Source organism: Gambusia affinis, linkage group LG01 (assembly GCF_019740435.1).
Source record: "Gambusia affinis linkage group LG01, SWU_Gaff_1.0, whole genome shotgun sequence".
Taxonomy (NCBI): Eukaryota; Metazoa; Chordata; class Actinopteri; order Cyprinodontiformes; family Poeciliidae; genus Gambusia; species Gambusia affinis.
The window spans coordinates 27,850,531-27,869,748 of record NC_057868.1 but is presented as its reverse complement, the minus strand read 5'-3'; the positions used below and the strand labels follow the sequence as shown (position 1 = coordinate 27,869,748).

Below are 19,218 nucleotides of genomic sequence, written 5' to 3'. Positions count from 1 at the left end.
CACTTCAAAATCAATTCGAATCACCAAAAAAATTGCTTTATCTTAATAAACTAAATTCAAATAGTGACATTAACATAGATTCATTAGAGAGAGATTTATACATTTCAAATGTTTATTTCTATTTATTTATTTTTTATTCCTGTTAAAAGTTAATGAAAATCCGTATTTCAGTTCCTCAAGTCAATATTTTTTTTATTCAGAAATATTTTGCCATGGCTATGTTATGGTATATAATCGCAGGGAGGACTGGTGGCTTGACTTTTAGTCATGGATACCCTACAAAAGAATGGCAACCGACAAGGAAAAGCTCAGTTAGCAGAGTTCTGTGTAAAGGATCAGCTGGAGACTGTTTTCAAAGCATCCTGTTCCAGGTAGCGCAGCACAGCCACAGGGTGATCACCTTCCTGCTGCCTTTCAATTATGCAAAAGGAGCCTTGATCAAATATAGAGTGAATATGCTGTACCATATAAAAACAGTCTTTTACCAGTATTGTGTTATATTCTAACTTTCTGAGAAACAGAAGTTCGATTTTTGTTTTATTAGTTATAACTTTTAGTCAACTAAATTAATCAAAATAGGCGATTAATATTTTATGTTGTGTGAAATACCTCAATGATATATTACTTTTTTATATAATTAACTTTTTAATGATGTTCTTAATTACTGGGATACAGCTGAACATGTTTTTCTCTTTCCTTCCTTCCATCCATCCATCCATCTTGTTATTTTGGGATTACAAGGGTTGCTGGTGCCTGTGAGATGTAGGGTAATCAATCTTAAATTAACACAAAAATAATCTAAAAAAATGACCCAAAAAACTCTGGAAATATGGTCACACTGATCCGGGTAAGACGTCTCATCAGTGTTCTTGTCCTGTTATCTCTTTCCTGTTATGATTTACTTACAGACTTGTAATAAGTCGCCTCTATGCTGCCCAGAAGTACCTGTAGCTCAGTGAAAAGCACTGCTGTCATCCCTCATAACGGCGATAAGCAAGCAAAATGCTGCATTAGGAAGAATGCAGTAGTAGTTAGGAAGAAACTACTGTAGTAGGAGCTTTCTGCTTGTTGAGCATGTGGCTGGTGTTGAAAACAGAGGCTTTCTGTGCTGAGAGGGTACATTGCTGCGCTGATGACTCAGTGTTCCTCGGCTCACTTGTATCGCGGTTGCTTATCTGTAGCTAAAGCAGCAGTAGAGCACAGGTGTTTAGGTGTGAGCTATTTCTGTCACCCCCCCACCCCCCTCCCCTTCCTCCATACATGTGACTACAGGTCCGTATCAGCAGTCTATCTATCTGGAGGCGGCCATGCCTCACTACCCAGGTGGCCACCATATTGTAGAATGGAAACAGCTTGATCTGCCGGGTGACAAAACACATTGTGTCGCTCCGCATGGTGCCGGGCATACTGTGAATAAAAAGCCTCCTACCGATTAAACATTTGACAGCGATTAACATTCTGTTTAACTTTCATGCAGTCATCAGAAACGGCAATAAAAACCATCTGTCTGACCTTGCTTCTCAAACAACCCTGAACTGCTGGGGTAAGCGCTCCAGGTAAAGTGGTTTGTCACAGAAACCTTAGAGCGGATGATATTAAGATGAACACAAAATGTGATGTAGAGTTAATAAGAACCAACTAGCCATTTTTTCTTCTTCTTTGCTTGATCAGGTTTTAATTATTATTGTATTGTCTGAGGGAAAGATTTGATGAGCCACATACTCACACAGATACACACACACAGCAGTGATCCCAAACTTTTATATATTGGTCAACTATATTGGATTGTGAGGTCTGGGCTTGTGGGAAACCTCTGACTTAACATATTTCTGTGTTAATCTTTATGATATTGGATAAGAAGAATATAATAAGAATATATAAATGAGGTGTTTTAAAAAGTTGGAACATACACCCTAGGCAAACATTTTGTTTTAAGAAGACAATAATTATGCCACTTTACTTGAACAAAGTCTTTATGTTGGGATTGACTTTATTGTTAATAAAAATGCTTACGGAAAATTTTTTTTATGTGTAGAAAGTGGTGTTGGAATGTTATTTAGTTAAAGCGCACAATTAAACCAAAAATAATAAGATATTTTTTGCCACAGTGCATAAAAACTAAACTTTTGGGACATGGAGTTCTGTATACAATGAGAACAGGAGGTCTTTTCTGTGACTAAACCAGTAAAAATAGAAATTCTTGCTTGTACATAACTTGAACCGTTTGACACTTTCTTCTAATTAATAGTTAAAAACTACAGCATTTTTTCCAAAATACATTTACAATTAGTTTCCAATGCCTTGCTGTAAATGTGTTGTGTGTTTCTCAGCCAACAAGACTCACTGGTGCCAATCTGATTGTGTCCTCACCAGTTCTGCTGGAGAGAGATACAGCAAAGAAGACACTGGAAGACTGAGTTAGAAAAGTGGAACAAACACTTGTTTTTGTGCTGTGTCAGCCCCCGGGGCCACTATAGTGCTTGCTTGTAAACCACTAGATTTTGGAGAGGCAGGGAACATCCTTGTGTTGTGTTTACATTTCTTGCTACATTGCCTCAAGCCTGTTCCTCAGCTGGGCAGCTGGGCTCAGAGATGCTCACATTAAATGTGCCGCTCGCCAAATGAGAACACAGTTAGTTCCTCCGGAGGGATGCTGGGATAATTAATGGATATTAGGGAGCAAGGCTTGAATTTAGAACCTCAGATAGAGCACGGGTCAAGTTTTATGTGTCACCGCTTAAAATATGTACACTTTTAACTACGTCCTGTGTGGCTGGTTGTTTCTTGGAATAATAAACGATGTGGTGCTGAGGCGAGTCTTACCGTCAGCTCGAGAGCTTCGTTGAACAGGCCGTTGCGCTTGCTGTGGAGGAAGGCACTCGAGTTTCCTGTTTTTGATAGTCGTATCCTGGCAAGGCGAGCTTTCTGCAAAGAGCATAGAAATCACCTGTTGGTGAGGGCATATACCACATCCTATAACAAGATGATTGGGGATCTCTGACATTGCACTGATTTAAGCTTCAACGTGCTTGATATTTCAGTTGTGAACTCATTGATCACACCACGCGGTGCTACTGCATTCTCTCTGATCTCCGGTGATAAATTCACTCTGATATACTTATGAATTATTTATGGGAATCGTGCACTCACACAGTCCTTGGGTTGAGAAGCAGTTAGAGCGGCAGCTGCTGGAGCAGATAAATCCGGCATAAATCAGGAATCTAAGTGCCATACAGTAATTTGTGCCATTTAAAACAACGAATTCAATTTACTTGAACTATGTTAGCAGCTTTTCTCCAGCTAAATAAAAAAATTGTAAGAGTTCAATGCCACATTGCTCTACATTTCAGCTCAAAGTGAGAACTGTCGTAAATGCAGGGTTAGTCATCAAGCTAACTAGTTATGGCTCGTGAAAGAGCTCCTTCTTTCAGGCCGTCAAATCTTTTGTAAGGCACATGGCAACAGATATGAACCAGACAGAGAAGGGACAAGGAAGAACTGGGACAGGAAGGTTCTTATGCAACAGCAGCAGACAGTAAAATGATACTTTAGGAGGAGCTGTTTTAAAGTCTTTATAGGAAATATTTCTTTAATAATATGGTGTTTGACTCAGTATCACAGAATGAAGCGAGTATATTGGTAATATTATTCATTAAAGAAATTAGACAGTGTTGTATGTGCTTATGTTTTTTTGCCTTTATATTAATTAAGAGAGAGAAAAGATGAGACAGATCAAATTTGAGAATGAAAAGACCAACATCACAAGCAAAAATATTGTCATGACTTTCTCAAATTAGAAATCCCACGTACTTCTTTTCCACTGTTTTACATTTAAAATATAGCCAAGCTGAAAAAACTCTGTAATATTTATTGGAAAGCTGTTAAAGAGCATTTTTATTTCCATAAAACAACAAAAGCCATCTCAAGCTGGTTCTAGGATGAGATATCAGGTGTGACAGCTTCCACAGGGCTCATCTTCTTATTGCTGCCAAAGTCTCAGAATGACACACAGCTAAAAAAGAAAACAGCCGACAAAAGGTGTGCTGCATGGAGCTGAACAATCCAAAACCGTTTGAAGAACGGCTATAGTAAGTATGTGCCATTTCAAAAACATATTCTTTGCAAAAAATGTGAAAAAAAACTGAAAACGCATTCCTATGCACACCACAAACCAAATACTATGTTGAAGCACATGTTGATTCTTAAGTTTTATGATTTTTCTGACCTCTGCTCCTTTTGCTAATAAGTTAAAACTCCACGATGGATATACCACAGCACAAGTAGTACTTTCTTCAGAAGAAATACTTCCACTATTCCAATTAAAAAAATTTGAGGGAGAAAGCATTATGGTTTTACGTAGTTAAACCTGATCATGTGGTATGTTTCCAACAATTATTTGGAACAAAAGCAGCTCTACATATCATAAAAAAAAAAAAAAAAAATCCCAAAATCACAATGCCCAAAATGAAAGATAGTGATGACAGCATCCTGCTCTAGGAATATATTTCTTTAGATGTAATTGAGGATTTTTAATCTTTTAGTTCAGATTACCAGACAGTTTTGACACAAAACCAGCAGGTGTCTTTGAGAAAGCTGATGATGAAGAGGGATTTCATTTCTTATCAATCACAGTGAATCCAACAATACATCAAAATCAAAAAAATAACTACTTTGTCAGAGGAAAATTGAAGAGTCCAGAACTAAAGAACTAAACCTGACAGAAAATCTGTAGAACAACAAGAAAAGGGCTGTGGACATGATACATCCTCCCAGGCGGACAAATTTGATGGATCTTTGCACAGTGACATAGGAAAACAAAGTGGCTGAGTCTAGATTTATCATTCTGACAGAGTTCTACTGAACAAGACTGAATGCTGGGAATGAGTTAAAGACTGCTTTAACCAAGAGTCCTTTAAGGGTTTGCACTCTTCTGCAAATGTATTGCAACACCTTATTTATTTTAAAATTCATATTAAATTGGATCAGAGCTCCATGTTTAAAAATAATCTGCTTCTAACAGTAACCCAGAGAGTTAATATTATTGCTTGGGTTTTATGGTTTGAATAAACTTCTTGGTTTTTATTTGACAAAGGGCTTTATTTGCATTTGAATAGAAAACATTCACAATCTTCTGAAAAATAAAACTTAAGCATAAACTTAAAAAATTGCAGCAGAATTTTGAAGTTTGAATCTACCAAACAAATCAGTGAGTGCTTCCTTTCGACCCCTAGCTGCTCATCCGGTACTGTAGTTATGTTGTGCACAATACTTGCAAGTAATTTATTAAAAGTATTAGGCTAGTAAATAAAAATGATTTATTGTTGTAAGATTTGCAGTCTTGCAAAAAGACTTTTGCAGGGCACTGCTTCCAGGTAGCATTGTTGTGCAGGTGCTAAGCACCCAAACTGCTGACTTAGTGATTCCCGTGTCCATGTGCGCTTTATGACTGTGCCAAGGCATCTGGCCTCATTTGAAGCTAACTTCTATGAATCTTGTTACTTTCCCATGTCATGTAGGGGGTTATTTATAGGGCAAAGTAGTCAAAATCTTCCATCCACACAGTCGTAAAAGTTTAGACTCCATGCTGTTTGCTCCCTGTTGATTCATACTAATGAGAACCATTTCAGTGTGTTGACCTGCCAATCAAGAAATGGGAAGTTAAAACAACTGACCTTTGAATTGTCCCTGCATGAATGAACTTTGCCAGCCTGTGTCCACAAAAAATTGTTTGAAAAGTTGTCTGTTAGCTTTTTTATGCATGGACTCATAAAGATGGCTATAATAAAGAAAAAATTGCTGAATAAAATTTAAGATGTTTAAATGATAGGACGTTATGAGATTGGATGGGTGCATTTACAACTAATGCACTTCTGAGGAGTAACTGGTGGTTTGGATGTGTTCTACAGAGGTCGCTAAAAGCATTCCCAACCCTTTGAACTTTTCAAAGTTTTAGTAATTTGGGTCTGGATTTTGACAAATCCATTCTAGCGTAATGATTTGCTTTGATCCAAACTTTTCCTTTCAAGTTCTGGCTATTATGTTAAGAGTAGTATTCAAATTATGTCTTATTTGACCAACGCAACCTTCTCCATGTTTTCTGAGTCTAGTAGCAAGTTGCACACAAGATTTCTCCAAACAGGATTATTTCAGCAATAGAGAACCTTTGAAAATCATTGTAGTACTCATGCATATTGTGGACTGTAATATTTATAAATGCATAAAAGATGCAAGATGTCATGGCAGTAAATGGCAATCAAAGATTACATCCTCTCATGACTTCTATTAAAAACAAGGTAATAATGGCAGAATTATCACAAGTGAAAAAAGACAAACAGGCGAGCCTGTGACCATATATCTAAACGCATGCACCTATGTGACCTTTCTTGAAATTATTTATCTCTTCTTCTCCTGAATCATTATCTCATCCGCCCTGCAGTCCTTGACAGGTTTCTTTCCTCTCTCTGTGCCCTCACACGCTAAGAACATTCACTTTGGCACAGCATTCCCAAAGGACTTTGGAATAACCTTCCTGCCTGCTCAGCCAATAGGATTGTCTCAGCCGGGGCCACCATGCAAACAGCAGCCTATGACTGTGGCAATAGTTGCTAGGCAGCACAGAGGTAATAGAGGGGACGTTTAAAACATGTCCTGCCAGAGTAGATCCACTTTCACAGTTCTGATTGATTCCCGGGACCTCAGGGACCAGGGCACTCCGGTCTCACACCACAACATGCAAAACTGAGGATGTACTCTGGCTGAAGCATTGTTAAGAACAAGGGGGGTTATATTGAACACCTACATACGGATGTTATCAGAAGGAGGGTAAATAGGCAAAAATAACATTATCTTGTGCGAATTGCACAAGAAGAAATGAACACACAGATAGTGTATTTACCCCTGCTTACACATGGAAATGTACTGAGGCTTGAAATGTAAAACTATTTGCAAACTGTGAAAAGTACAAGAGCTGGTCTTTAATGTTGATGAATTGTTGTCAAACACATCCCCAAATTCTTTAATGCAAAAGTCTGTCCTTCATCTTAAAACCATCATTACGATGGATACATTTCACATGGAAGTTCCAGACTTCCCCTATGAAGCTAATTCATAAATTAGCTTCAAGAAGCTAATTCGTAAATTGAGAACATTGAGAACATTGAGAAACAGTAAATCTCATAGTTGAATAAATTAAAAGGTTTTAATTATACATTTTTTGATGATCTGCTGTAGTAAAGAAAGAAAAAATATTATTACTGCTATCAAAATGTAGAAATATAGTTTACATCTATTTCATTGTAGTACAAAGGACATAACTAATTTAAGAAAAAAAAAAAATTGAAATGGTATTCTGATCTTCTTTTCGCCTGGAGGCCAACATTAGGTTTCTGTATTTGATTGGTTCCCAGCTGGTGAACAGCCCACCAGCTGGGGACCAAGCAAACAACCTTGTGCTACAATTTTTAAGGGCGGATGGAGGTACGTTGTTAACCGAAATGTTGAAGAGTACGGACAGCACCAGCCTTCAAAATGAGCCAGGTATGTTTAAACATTGCTTTATGGCCTGAAACTAATTAGTCTGAAAACTTACTCCAGTAATCTCTTAACTGTTAGTAAATGATGACCCATGGTCAATATGAAGAAAGCATAGTGCAGAAGAAATATATTCATTTGCAGAAGGAAAGAAACATAGTAACCTAAAACTACAAGGCACTTTTACAGTACATAATGCTGATGTATAAAATAAGTAAATTCACAAAGCTGTCCTTGTTGACTTTGGTTTCTTTTTTATCTTTCTATTTTTTGTATTTCTCATTCATGAATCAGACTCCACTAAAATATAAACAGATGCAAATGAGGCCAGCAGATGCAAGAAATGTTCCTGTTTCTGGGACTTTAAGTGATTCACTTTTTATTTTCAGTGTTTTTGAAAATAAAAAGCACTGAATGATGCTAGAAAATAATCTATGTAAAGTTGTAATATCTGGACATGAAATCCTATTCTGGCATAATTTATTGGAAGACAGGGAGATTTATATGGTCTGCTTTTTTCTAAGGCCAGCAGTGCAGAAAATATTATTCCCCTGATAAAAAAATTGCTCCAACTCCAATTGCTTCATATTTATAATCATATTTATGTTGTGATTTTAAAGTCCCCAAAACACTGTTCTTTGAGAGTGGTATTATATTGACCTTGGCTATAATTTAAACGCTAATAAATGAACACATTCATTCAGAATAAGTTACAGTGAAAAATACAGAACTAAAAATAAACTTAGTCCCTGCAGTGAAAAATAAAATGTAGCAAACACAGCAGATGTGTGGCTCAATGTAGACATATTTTGACTCTTGTTAAATTTTAAATTGATCAGCGTTGGAAAAAGCAAGATTTTAAAGAAAACAGACTTTCACAACAAATCGTGATAGTGGTGAATCTGCCCAAATATTTCCATGCGAAAACTGCAAATAAACAAATCGGTTAGCGCCAAGTTTGTTTTTATTTTTCTGATCAATAACTCTTTGAAGCTCATATCTAAAAGAGTCATGCCAGAGCAAATGCTTTATTTTATTTGCTGCCAGCCGAGGACTCTAATCTAAAATATTCTAAAACAAATAAATTAAAAGCTGTGTACACCGATATCACACATCTTTGAGAGCAGTTTTAGGTTTCATGAGATGTAGTTTCTTTTTGGTCCAAAGGGAAAGCTAAGAAAATCACAGCACATAGTGGAGGGCTGTGATTTGGTTCGTGTGTAAGATCTGGCTGCATAAAAAGCAGAGCAATCAAGCTTTGAGACGGGTTTAGGTTCTGCCTCTGGCCGTCCTCGGAACCCTGCAAGTGACAGAAGAGACCATCTGATGAGGAAGAGCACCTCCACACCCACACATAAATAACCGTGAGAAGACTTATTTTGTTTGGCAGCTGCCACTCATCTTAAGAGTTGCTTTTATACAGAATGACAGTTCTGCCACAAGGAAATAAGTCCGAACCGCTTTAGGTGAGTTGCAGTGTGAAAATACAAATACAAGGAAGAAAAAGAGGAATACTGTATCAGAGCTTTAGGGAGCAGGAAAGAAAAGTTGGGACTTTTTGAAAATCCATCGAGGAGGCAGATGGGAATCCCTGAACAATGGTAAAATTGATTTTAAGGAAATTGTGTCCAGCGACACTATTGGCCTGTTGACAAGCTGCTACAGACTAACATTGGTCGAGGGTTTGTCTCTTCTTTGTAGATGAAAGTGCGCCTCTGTCTGCAAAATGGTCCTATTTTCTCTTTGTGTCATTTCTCTTGACCCCATGCTCAACAAAGTAGCCCATCAACGCTTTTCTGCCTCCTTTCTTGGTCTATCTTATTGCAAGAGGCAGACAACTGTATTGATTGTCTAGAAGGCCAAAACACTCTCAGACAAAGGTCATTTCAACTTTTGACTTCAGCCTTCTGAGCAAAGGCGAGAAAAAAAAAAAAAAGTCAGGTGATTTAGAGAAAAGAACAAGAAATAGAGAAAGGCACTTTCTTTGTCTTTTTCTCTTTCTTTAGGTTTAGTGAAATATTAATCCAAACATTGAAAGTATATTTCAACATAATGGACTAAGTTAAAGCAACTTATTGTCCAGAGTGGAAAATATGGTAAATATATTTCAATTAACATGGAGGGGGAAACCTCTTGTTGCGCTACAGACTATGAAATCCAGCATTGAGCCTCTGGTGGGTTTTCCCTCTTGCTACATTCAGCAACTGGTGGCATCCTCATGTGGCTGCTCTCTGTGCAGTGAGATAGATCAGGGCCTGTCTCTTCACTGCCACCCAGATGGATGGTTAATTGTAAGGGGAGCTCGGCTCAGAGCTAACAATTAGACCTGAATGAAGATTGATGTGAGCGGGGGGCGGGTAGGAAGGTAGTAGGACTCGTATGATGAGGAGGCACAAAAAAAAAAAAAAAAAAAAAAGAGCCGTGTGAGAGAGATGAAGAGGAGGCTGGGAAATGCTTGGGGACTAATGCTGCACATCCTCCCCTCAATAACTCCTCCTCCCTTTCGTCCCATCTGTTCTCCTTTCGTCATTTCAATAAAGTGAAAGGCAATCTAAAAATTGCTTTCTGATTTAGCTCTGAGTTGAACCTAGCCTTATTCTAAGAAAGGACCTCGGGAGGAATGAATTTTCTGTGAAACATAACCACTTGTTGGCGAGAAGTGTGGAGAAAATGATGTTTTTTGCCATGGCAAATGACTAGTGGCACTTTCAAATGGTTAGTTTAATGACAGGGAAGGTCGTATGTCATTTAGGTTATTGAGCATTAAAAACACTACATGTTCCGCTGAAGGCAGTAATGGGGTGTTGAAGAGTGTGGCATGCCTGAGTGATTCATGAGTCTGGAGGGGCATTAAGAATCACAGCTGTCATTAGCAGTGAAAAAGTAGACAATGCAACGATGAGGGCTCTGTCTTATTCAGAGGTTAGCAGCTAAAACACTACAATAAATAAATAAATATTTAAGTTATGTAGCATCCAATAAGCAGGACTCGTGTCAAAAAAGGTTTGCACAATCTTATTCAGTCGCTTCTCATTTATAATGAACAGGATGAGATAATAAAAAGCAGGTTCATTGTCCTGTTGAGTTTTCCTAAAGGATGAACTGATTTTCTGTGGGCACCTGGAATAGTTAGATCTGTTTCTTCTCTGTAAATTATTAAAATATATATAACAGTTTTGAACCTGATTATGGCAAAAGATGGCCAATAACATCTTTCAAATATCCTCAACAAGATGTGGAAAAAAGCTAAGAGAAGTGGGACATTTTAGTAGAGGTGCAATAAAAGTTGTTACTTATTATTATTTTTTTAAAAACAGTAGAGTGGAAAACCACTGATTTAAACAGTAATGCTTTAGATATTTAGCAGTTGGAAATATCTATTAAACCAATTCTCAAAGCCTGTTTTTAAAAGAGGGCAACAACAATATGTTTGGAGCAAACCAAACAGGTCTCAGGACTGTGAGGATAGTGGCAACACCTAATCATGCAGGATAATTAAAGTTGGAAATGGCACCGATTAATTCTAAACGATCTAAAATATCACATTTGCAAATCTCCCATCATCCATGGCACTTAGACCTTCAATTGCCATCGCAACAAGTTGTTTTGAAGCCCCAGGCATCCAGGTGCAACATTATTATGAAAAGGTGTTTCAGTCATGGTGTTAGGAAAGAGAGGAAAGCAATCTACTGGATATCCTGGTGCTTGAAGCAAATCCCTGACCTCACTGCGGGGCAAACCAACGAGACATCAGAGTGCCTGAAGAGAGTCGTTTAGTGCTGGCTAATGAGATCTGCAGCACCATGCTACAGTGCCTCATTGGCGGTGGGTGAAGGTGTGGGTGTTTGGTGGCATGGCAGTGTTTTAGGACACTGCGCAACACTGCGGCTCAGTGAACACACACGGGAAGGTGATGCGGAGAAGGTCAAGACTGAACCTGACGGAAAGTGAGGTGGATCCAAACACAGAACTGCCGCTGCTGCACAGATGCAGTCCTCCATCAGATGCAGATGGGGATTTTCACTCAACAGATGCATATGCACACATAAACAGGCCTACAGACATAAACTTTCCTTCCAGCCTGCACCTCATCTGGGTGATAGTTATTTCAGGAAAGAACACAACATCAGGACACGCATCGCCTCCAGCTCTATCCCATGTCTCTGCTCCCTCTGCTCACTCCTTCCCTCTGGCCTTTCTTGTCCCACTCCTTTCCCCCTCCTTTATCTCCATCTAGTTCTTCATATCTCATTTCAGCCCATTTTCCATTTAGATAATTCCTTCAACTTTCTAATCCTCCTTTTCCTCCCAGAGCAGTTGGCTGTGTAACAAAGAAGCCTTGTTCGGCAGACAAGGTTACACTTAGTTAAGACTCGGGCAGTGGTCAGGTCACAGTTGCAGGACTTTAAGCAGATTTAAACGGCAACCAGAGAACATGTCCAGAGATGGATGGCATTAATCACAGGAAAGGTGAGACAGGAATGCAAGTGTGGATCGGGGAGAATTGCAGTGGCGGATGGAGGAGCATGGATGAAGGAAGGAGATGAGCGAGTGAAAAAAAAAAAGAAAGAAAAAAAAACCTGGCTTTGAAGAGCCGTGAATGGCGGTGATGAGAGAGAGGGATGGACTCTGAAAATATGTGTCTGCGTTTGCATGTCTGCCAGCTCTGAGCAAACACACGATCCATCTACGGCGAACAAAAACTGTCAGGCTTGCCCTCAAACTATGATTACCAGCTCAGTTTTGTATGAGAGCCAGCTGATGCCGCTACACTCAGTTTGACTTTTGGGTGCAGCAAAAAAGTGACTTTTTCAAAGATTTAAAGGCATCGATATATACTAGAAGGACGACTGAATCATTAAATTCCAAACTCTTTCAAAAGAAAGTTTAGCATTCTTGTCAAAATGTGTCTGTAATTACAGTTAAATTCAAGTGTTTACATAAGTTGCGCAGCGTTGTGTAGATCTGCATTTACATTTATGTTATCTTTCACAACCTGGGTGCAGTTTTCCTTTTGACAAAAGCGGCATAACTGAGTCAGGTTTGCTTTTTCAGCAATGCCCACAGATTTTCTACAGGACTAATCAAGGCTTTCTGATCGACTTTATTGTCCTCAAGCCACTTTTTAGCTAATTTGGTGATAATATTAGAGTCGTTCTCCATTTACAATGTTTTCAGGCTTGAAAGCTTCTTTTTCCTTTAAATGCAAAAATTCCATGTAGTTGTCTCATTAATCACATTACTCTATTTAATTTTTTTCAGCAATAAAATATTGAGTAATCATAACGGAGCTAAAATCAGAAAGATCTTGTTAGATTTAATGTCAAACAGAGACAAGAAAAGGTTATTTTTGTACAGTGTATAAAATCAACTGCATTATATTGCTGAAGATGCAATAATAAAACACCTAAAGAACAAAATGTGGAAATAATGCAAGGAGGGGGAATTACTGAATTGAAAGAATTAAGTTTTGGTAAAGAGTTTAGAGTTTAAAGAGCACGGGTTATCAAGGGGTACGAATGTTTATAATAATAAAAGTTTTCATTAACAGGCAGCAAAATTAGCAAAACACTGGACGTTTCTGTATGCAGGGTAAAAGTAGCTTCACTTTTTTAGAATTAAATCAGCTGAAAGTTAATAAATCCCATTGTTTATATCTGAATTATTAATACTGATGGCCCACATACACAAAAAATGAAATTCTGCCTGTGTGCTTGATTCATATGTTTACTGAGTGATTTTCAGATTCTTATTCAAGTATGACGTGATTTGGAGATCATTTGTGTGGCTTGGGATCGTGTAGCAAAAGACTTTGCAAATAACGTGCAGCAAATAATGTTAATAAATCCCTTTGTAACGTATGGGTTATGGATTACCACTCAGTGGAAAATCCCTTTGGCACATGTTTATCTTTCCTACTTGATGAAAATGGAATTTCAAATGTAGATAATCCTTTAATAAATAAGTGCAATGTCATTCTCCTTTTCCCACAGATTTTGTGAGAAGCTGTGTGGTCCAACGTGAGGCTTTTGAATTTCATGACAATCTAATGTTCACAACACAGCCATAAGAAATGTGTGGACAGAAGAAGAGAGAGGATGTACAAGATGCTGAACTGAGGTTCCCTTGTATGGAGCGATGAAAGACAGTGAAAGACGGGAAGCGAAGCTGCAGTTTCTTCATGCTGAAACATAGCAGCTGAGGTATTTTGAGACGCTAATGAGTGCCTTGGGGCAGACCAAGAGATAACTTGAGGGATTACATCTCTTAGTTGGCCTGGAAACGAATAAACTGTCCTGAAGAAGCAGAAAAACATTCATGTGTCAGGAGATGCAAAAGAAAACTTGCTGTTTATAATTTTATATTGGAAGAATTTTGTCTAGAGCAACTTGATAATCATTATTTGACATAAAACCAAATGATGACTCATTTTGAATATCATATAAAATTTTGCATCAATTTCATTTAGCACTTTTGCCTCTCCTGATTTGCATGAATAATAATAAAAAAAATTGTAGCTCAGGTTCTTTGCAGCTTTAATAATAAATAGCAAATTATAGTTTCAAGACACCTGGCTGAGTGATACTTCAAGCAGAAGAGTAGAATAACATACTAGTGCCCCAAAGCTGCGCTTTAGCTGGTGAAAAACCATGATTCTGGCACCTTACTTACCTACACTGAACACACAACACAAAAAATAAAACAAAGCTAATTTAACTAATCCACAGGCACCACTGTGAATGGGTCTAAAGGGCCATATTGTCGGTAAAATAATCAGCTTTATTGATTTTTTTTTTGGCATCAAAAAGATTCAAGAAAAAACGTTACCTAAGATACCTGATGAGGCAGAAAAAAAGAAAAAAAAAAAAAAGAGTAAAAAATGTTACAAACTCATGATTATGGTCCTTGTTACAACTGTCCCGGGAAAACAAGAGGTCACTTACTGACCTCAAGGTGCAACAAGGTTTTAAAAATGTATAGTTTCAAAAACAGCTAACATTTCCTGTTACATATTTCCCTAAAACACAAAGTTATTATATTAGATTTCTATATGTAGCCTTGCTCTTATTGTTTGCACCGTAAATACCACACATACACATATTTATACTGAAATCTTTTTATTAAGATCAAAATGATGAATAAATGTCCAGATAAGATTAAAAAAGAAAACCTATAGTTTTCAATGTTATTTTTGAAAGAGTTGTGATATTGCTTACTTTTTTGTTTTAGATCATCTTATAATTTTTTAGTTTAAAATTTCAGTGGCAACACTATGAAACCACATAATACTACTAATTAAGTCAACATAATGAGATGGATAAATGTATTATATTTTTTAACAGCAGGTTAGCTCCATTAGCATATTTTGCATAGCTAAATGTGGGAGCAGTGCATGTTTTAAGTTGTACTTAAGATAATGAAACAAATCAACACTCTGTAAACTTCTTGTTGCTGCAAAAGGTGCCTGTTATTACCATACTATAACATTGCTAAAAGTTTGCACAACATATCCAAACTCAATCTTGCATTTTCTCCATTTTCAAGACTAAAATATGTCTAAAAGCTGTTAATTGTTTGATACTGGACACAAAACTGACTTGTATTCCAGTAGAAAAAAATCAGGATCCTCTTCACCTTGTGGAGCTTCTATGTTTGATGTATAAAAGTGTCAGAGCCCCCTACTGGGCTGGAAGACTGTAGATCCAAATCTCTAAGGCCCGTCTTAAGAGAAATAAAACTGTGTTCACCTGATCCTTCTGCGCCCGCCGCTTGTCTGCTCTCTGATTCTGGTGATAGATGCGGCTAAAGTTGGACACGATGACAGGAACAGGAAGGGCAATTACCAGCACCCCACTCAGAGAGCAGATTGAGCCGAAGATCTTTCCTGCAATCGTCTTTGGGACCATGTCGCCATATCTGTGACACACGAGGGAGAGGAGAAAAAAATTATAAATTTTGCAAAAATCTTGCAATGAAGATATGCATAGCTAACCCCGCTAAATAAATCATTGAAATATTTCTGCAAAGTCACTCTCCTTATACCTGACTTTCATCTTTTTAGTGGCTTGTGCCACATGCATCAATACTCACAAGAATAAAAGCCAACCTGTTGACTGCACCTCCCCTATTTCCAGGAGAAAAAAAAAGCAACTGCAACCAAACCTTTTCCTTCACCGAATGACACAGTTATGTCAACTGACTCACTCACTGAGATCTGAAACTATTAACCTTTACAGAAGGGAAGGACGAGGACACTGTGAATGCCACGCACATTTCCCAAAAGACACTTATTCCAATTATTTCTAAAATATTTGCAAGTCAAAAGCAATTTTTTTTTTTTTTTGCCCATGCTGTGAAAGAGATAACTCAATTACGATACATACGATCCTACAAATTTTCATTTCTCCAAGGGAGATGCTCAGGGTGCTGGCACGACAGTGGAAAAGACAAAAGGGGAGAAATCCAAAAGCTAAGATAGCAGCAGTTAAGTTGAAAAATAATTTTAAAAAACGGTGCTCATTTTTTATTCATGAATAGAAAACTTTTTTTTCTTCTCAGAGGCAGAGGGTCAACTGAATGAACTGGACTAAACTTAAGATAGTCACAAATAAGGAAACAAATGGAGCACTAACAAACAAGTTAGTAAATGTCAAAAAGACTTGATGTCAAAAAGACAAATATATCTTTTTAGAGAGAACTGTAAGATGTAGTTATTCAGTTGGAAAAAAACCTAGAGCTGCAAATGATTTCATTTTATATCCCTTTTTGAATGATATCAGTATTAAAAGGCCTGCGGAAAACACACGTTTAGCACATGTTGACACATTCAAAAGCCAGTTTTTCCTTAAACACACTGAACCACTGAGACAATGAGCCACTGAAACACTTTGGCTTCAGAGACAAGCAGAAAGTAAAAGTTGCAGAGGCAAAGCGAGGAAGACAGAAGCAGCCTGTTGCACATGAATCTGGTTCCATGGTGTCTTTTCACATTAGCTGTGGTAGAAGTGAACGCAGAGTGTCAGAAACAGAGAAAACCGAGTGATACCGTTTTCCACTGAGCCACAGAGTACACGACAGACAAGTCCTGTAACACGGAGGTTACAGTAAGTTGATGTAGACGTCATGTTGTCAAAACGGAACTCAGTGTGCCGCACAAAGATTATGGGTTTGTCAAGGAAATTATACACAGTACAGAGTTTTGCACATGTGTATAAGAAGGAAAACAGTAGTTGTGTATTTTATTAAAGGTATGTTTTTTAATAATTCATATAGATTGAATTGTTTGCATTATGTTATCTAAGTATGGGCACACATATATGCAATGATTGGGCAAAAAGGGTAACAATCTAATATTTTGTTGGACCACCTTTAGTTTTAAAGGTGGTCCAACAGAATAGAAAAAAAAAAATTTTTATTTTCTCTCCCAACAGGTGACCTTCATCAACAAACATTCTCACATTATTACACAGATCCTTTAATACATGTACATAATACAGCATGAGAAAGCCCATATACAAAAGAGAATATTAACACTACTTCAGTAAACTTTTAAAAGGGGAGCAGCTCTGTTAAGGAGTGAAAAGCAGATATTGCAAAATTTCTTGTAGTTGTTTTTCCTGGAGAGAAGAACTGCACACCATCTGTCAGATGGGAGCAGCTAGCATGAAAGATGCATGAAATGAGATGGATCCTTGTGATCATCAGGGTTTCCTTCCTGATCTTAAGCAGTTCAGAGAGAGGTTTTGAGGAGATCTGGTATCTATGCTGGCCTGTTGAAATTGGACTTTTTGTCATCACTGACATCATTACTCCAATAAATGCAACAGAATATCAGAATTCAATACCAGCATTGAATCTGATGTGGCCCATGTCTAATTACTCCTGTTGGATGGACTGTCCCTACAGTACATATCCATACAGATCATAAAACCTAACATGCTAAAGGTCAGAGACAGAAGGAAAAAAGAGTGAGAAAAATGTGGATTTATCACAATGCAGCTCTATGTAAAAGTGCTTTTTTTTTTTTTTTTTTTTTTTTTTTTTTTAGCATAACGCTTTTCGTTTGATATAATTAGCTGAATGTAAAAGCCAAACTTGGTTGGGCACTAGCAGTAAATGATCTAATATATCTTATTTTTTTAAATATTGTTTTCACCCTGTAACTTAAAAAAAAACACTTTAATATTGCATGTAAAATAGATTAAAATGAACTTGCCTTACCATCTTCCTGTGAATTTATGTAATTCTTTTGTGCACAAAAATGTTCCTATCAACATAATTACCATTTACAGACATATTCACAGAAACACTACAAGCGAAGTAGAGAGAGGTATTTGGCTGCGGCCAGATGCATTAAGTCCGTTATAGGTGTCTAAAGACTTGGCAGAGTCCAGATGTATTAAATCAGCTGGTTACTGCTGCATGCTAACACACCAAGGAGCTGTGAGTCTTTTAAAGGCATCACACCTTCTGCAACAAAACAATAACCAGGCTTTAAAAAAATATATATATATACATGTCAATACTTTAAAAGTACTGTCAGTTCTATTAGTTCTCAAACTTACAACTAAATTACAAAAGATTAAGCTGGTACACAAAGCACCCATTGTAAAAGCTGTTTGTTTGAGGACTTGGCAAAAAGCACTAAAGACGCTCTCTAAAACATAACAATAATCTGCTTTAGAAGTTTTGCTGATTTATAATTTAATGAGGCACTTCTCTTGCTGTTTGTTAGAGAAAGTAAAAACCCAAGATAGCCACACATACATGCATGAATAAAAAAAAATAAAAAACAACAAAAACACACACACACACACACACACGCACACACACACACAAAAACCCATTTGGTTTATTTTGGTAGGGGAGATGAAACCTCATGCTCATTAGTCACAGTTTCCAGCATAAAAACAAGCCCAATATATGGCTGTTTGAGTGGAGGGTGTTTTCTTTTTTGCAACAACAAAGCAAAAGCCCTGCCCACACACAGAGAGACACTTCGGTCCACAACCATAACTGAGAGCATATTTACAGAGAACATTTATTCTCCCTTCCAACGTCCTTAATGGCCTTTCCACCCAAATTAGGCTATACCAATCCCATCACTGGTAAAAAGGTCCTATCACAACACAACATTTTATCTTCTGCCCTTTTCAGAAGATGTTTCCATTAGGGGGAATGAAAAGCTAATCATATTCATCTGCAAGCTTTCTTTAATGGGATCCTATCAGAGGATCTTATGGAGGCCCCCTTTCTGCTAATACTACAGTCAATTTGCCGCTCCCATTTAGTCAAGCTGGTCTGACTCTGATGATACCATCTTTGAGTCATTGTAAGCTGCACAGAAGTAAAGCTGGGCTTGAGTACAGTGGAAGAAAGGAAAAGCTGGCGCTACGTAGTGTAAGGCTGTACATATATGTGTGCATGTGTCTGATGAGTTAAATGTAATTTCCTGGGCTCTGAATGGAGATGCAGCCGCTGATGTTAGAAGTTAATGTTCGGCAGAGATGAAAAAGATGGATAAACAGAGGGAGGGCAAGGAGATTTTCTCAGCAGATGTAGAGCAGCCAGAAGTTTTTTTTTTATTTTTTTTTAATCATTTCTCCATCTGTCTGCTTTCAAACACGCACAGCTATCTTTTTTACCCTCTGTACAGTTAGAGTGTGCTTCTGCAAATCCTGCACACAA

The 19,218-nt window shown here is 37.6% G+C and overlaps 1 protein-coding gene across 5 annotated transcripts in view; it reads right to left on the bottom strand.

The window, feature by feature from the left end:
• LOC122832608 (potassium voltage-gated channel subfamily D member 3-like) overlaps nt 1-19,218 on the bottom strand; it is a 171,199-nt gene that overhangs the window by 5,644 nt on the left and 146,337 nt on the right. For all 5 annotated transcript variants that reach the window (XM_044119563.1, XM_044119526.1, XM_044119543.1 and 2 more), the window contains 2 exons: nt 15,279-15,447; nt 2,824-2,925 (listed from right to left, as the gene is read on the bottom strand). In XM_044119563.1, coding sequence (XP_043975498.1) covers nt 2,824-2,925; nt 15,279-15,447 — 271 coding nt within the window. The remainder of the gene's footprint in view (nt 1-2,823; nt 2,926-15,278; nt 15,448-19,218) is intronic.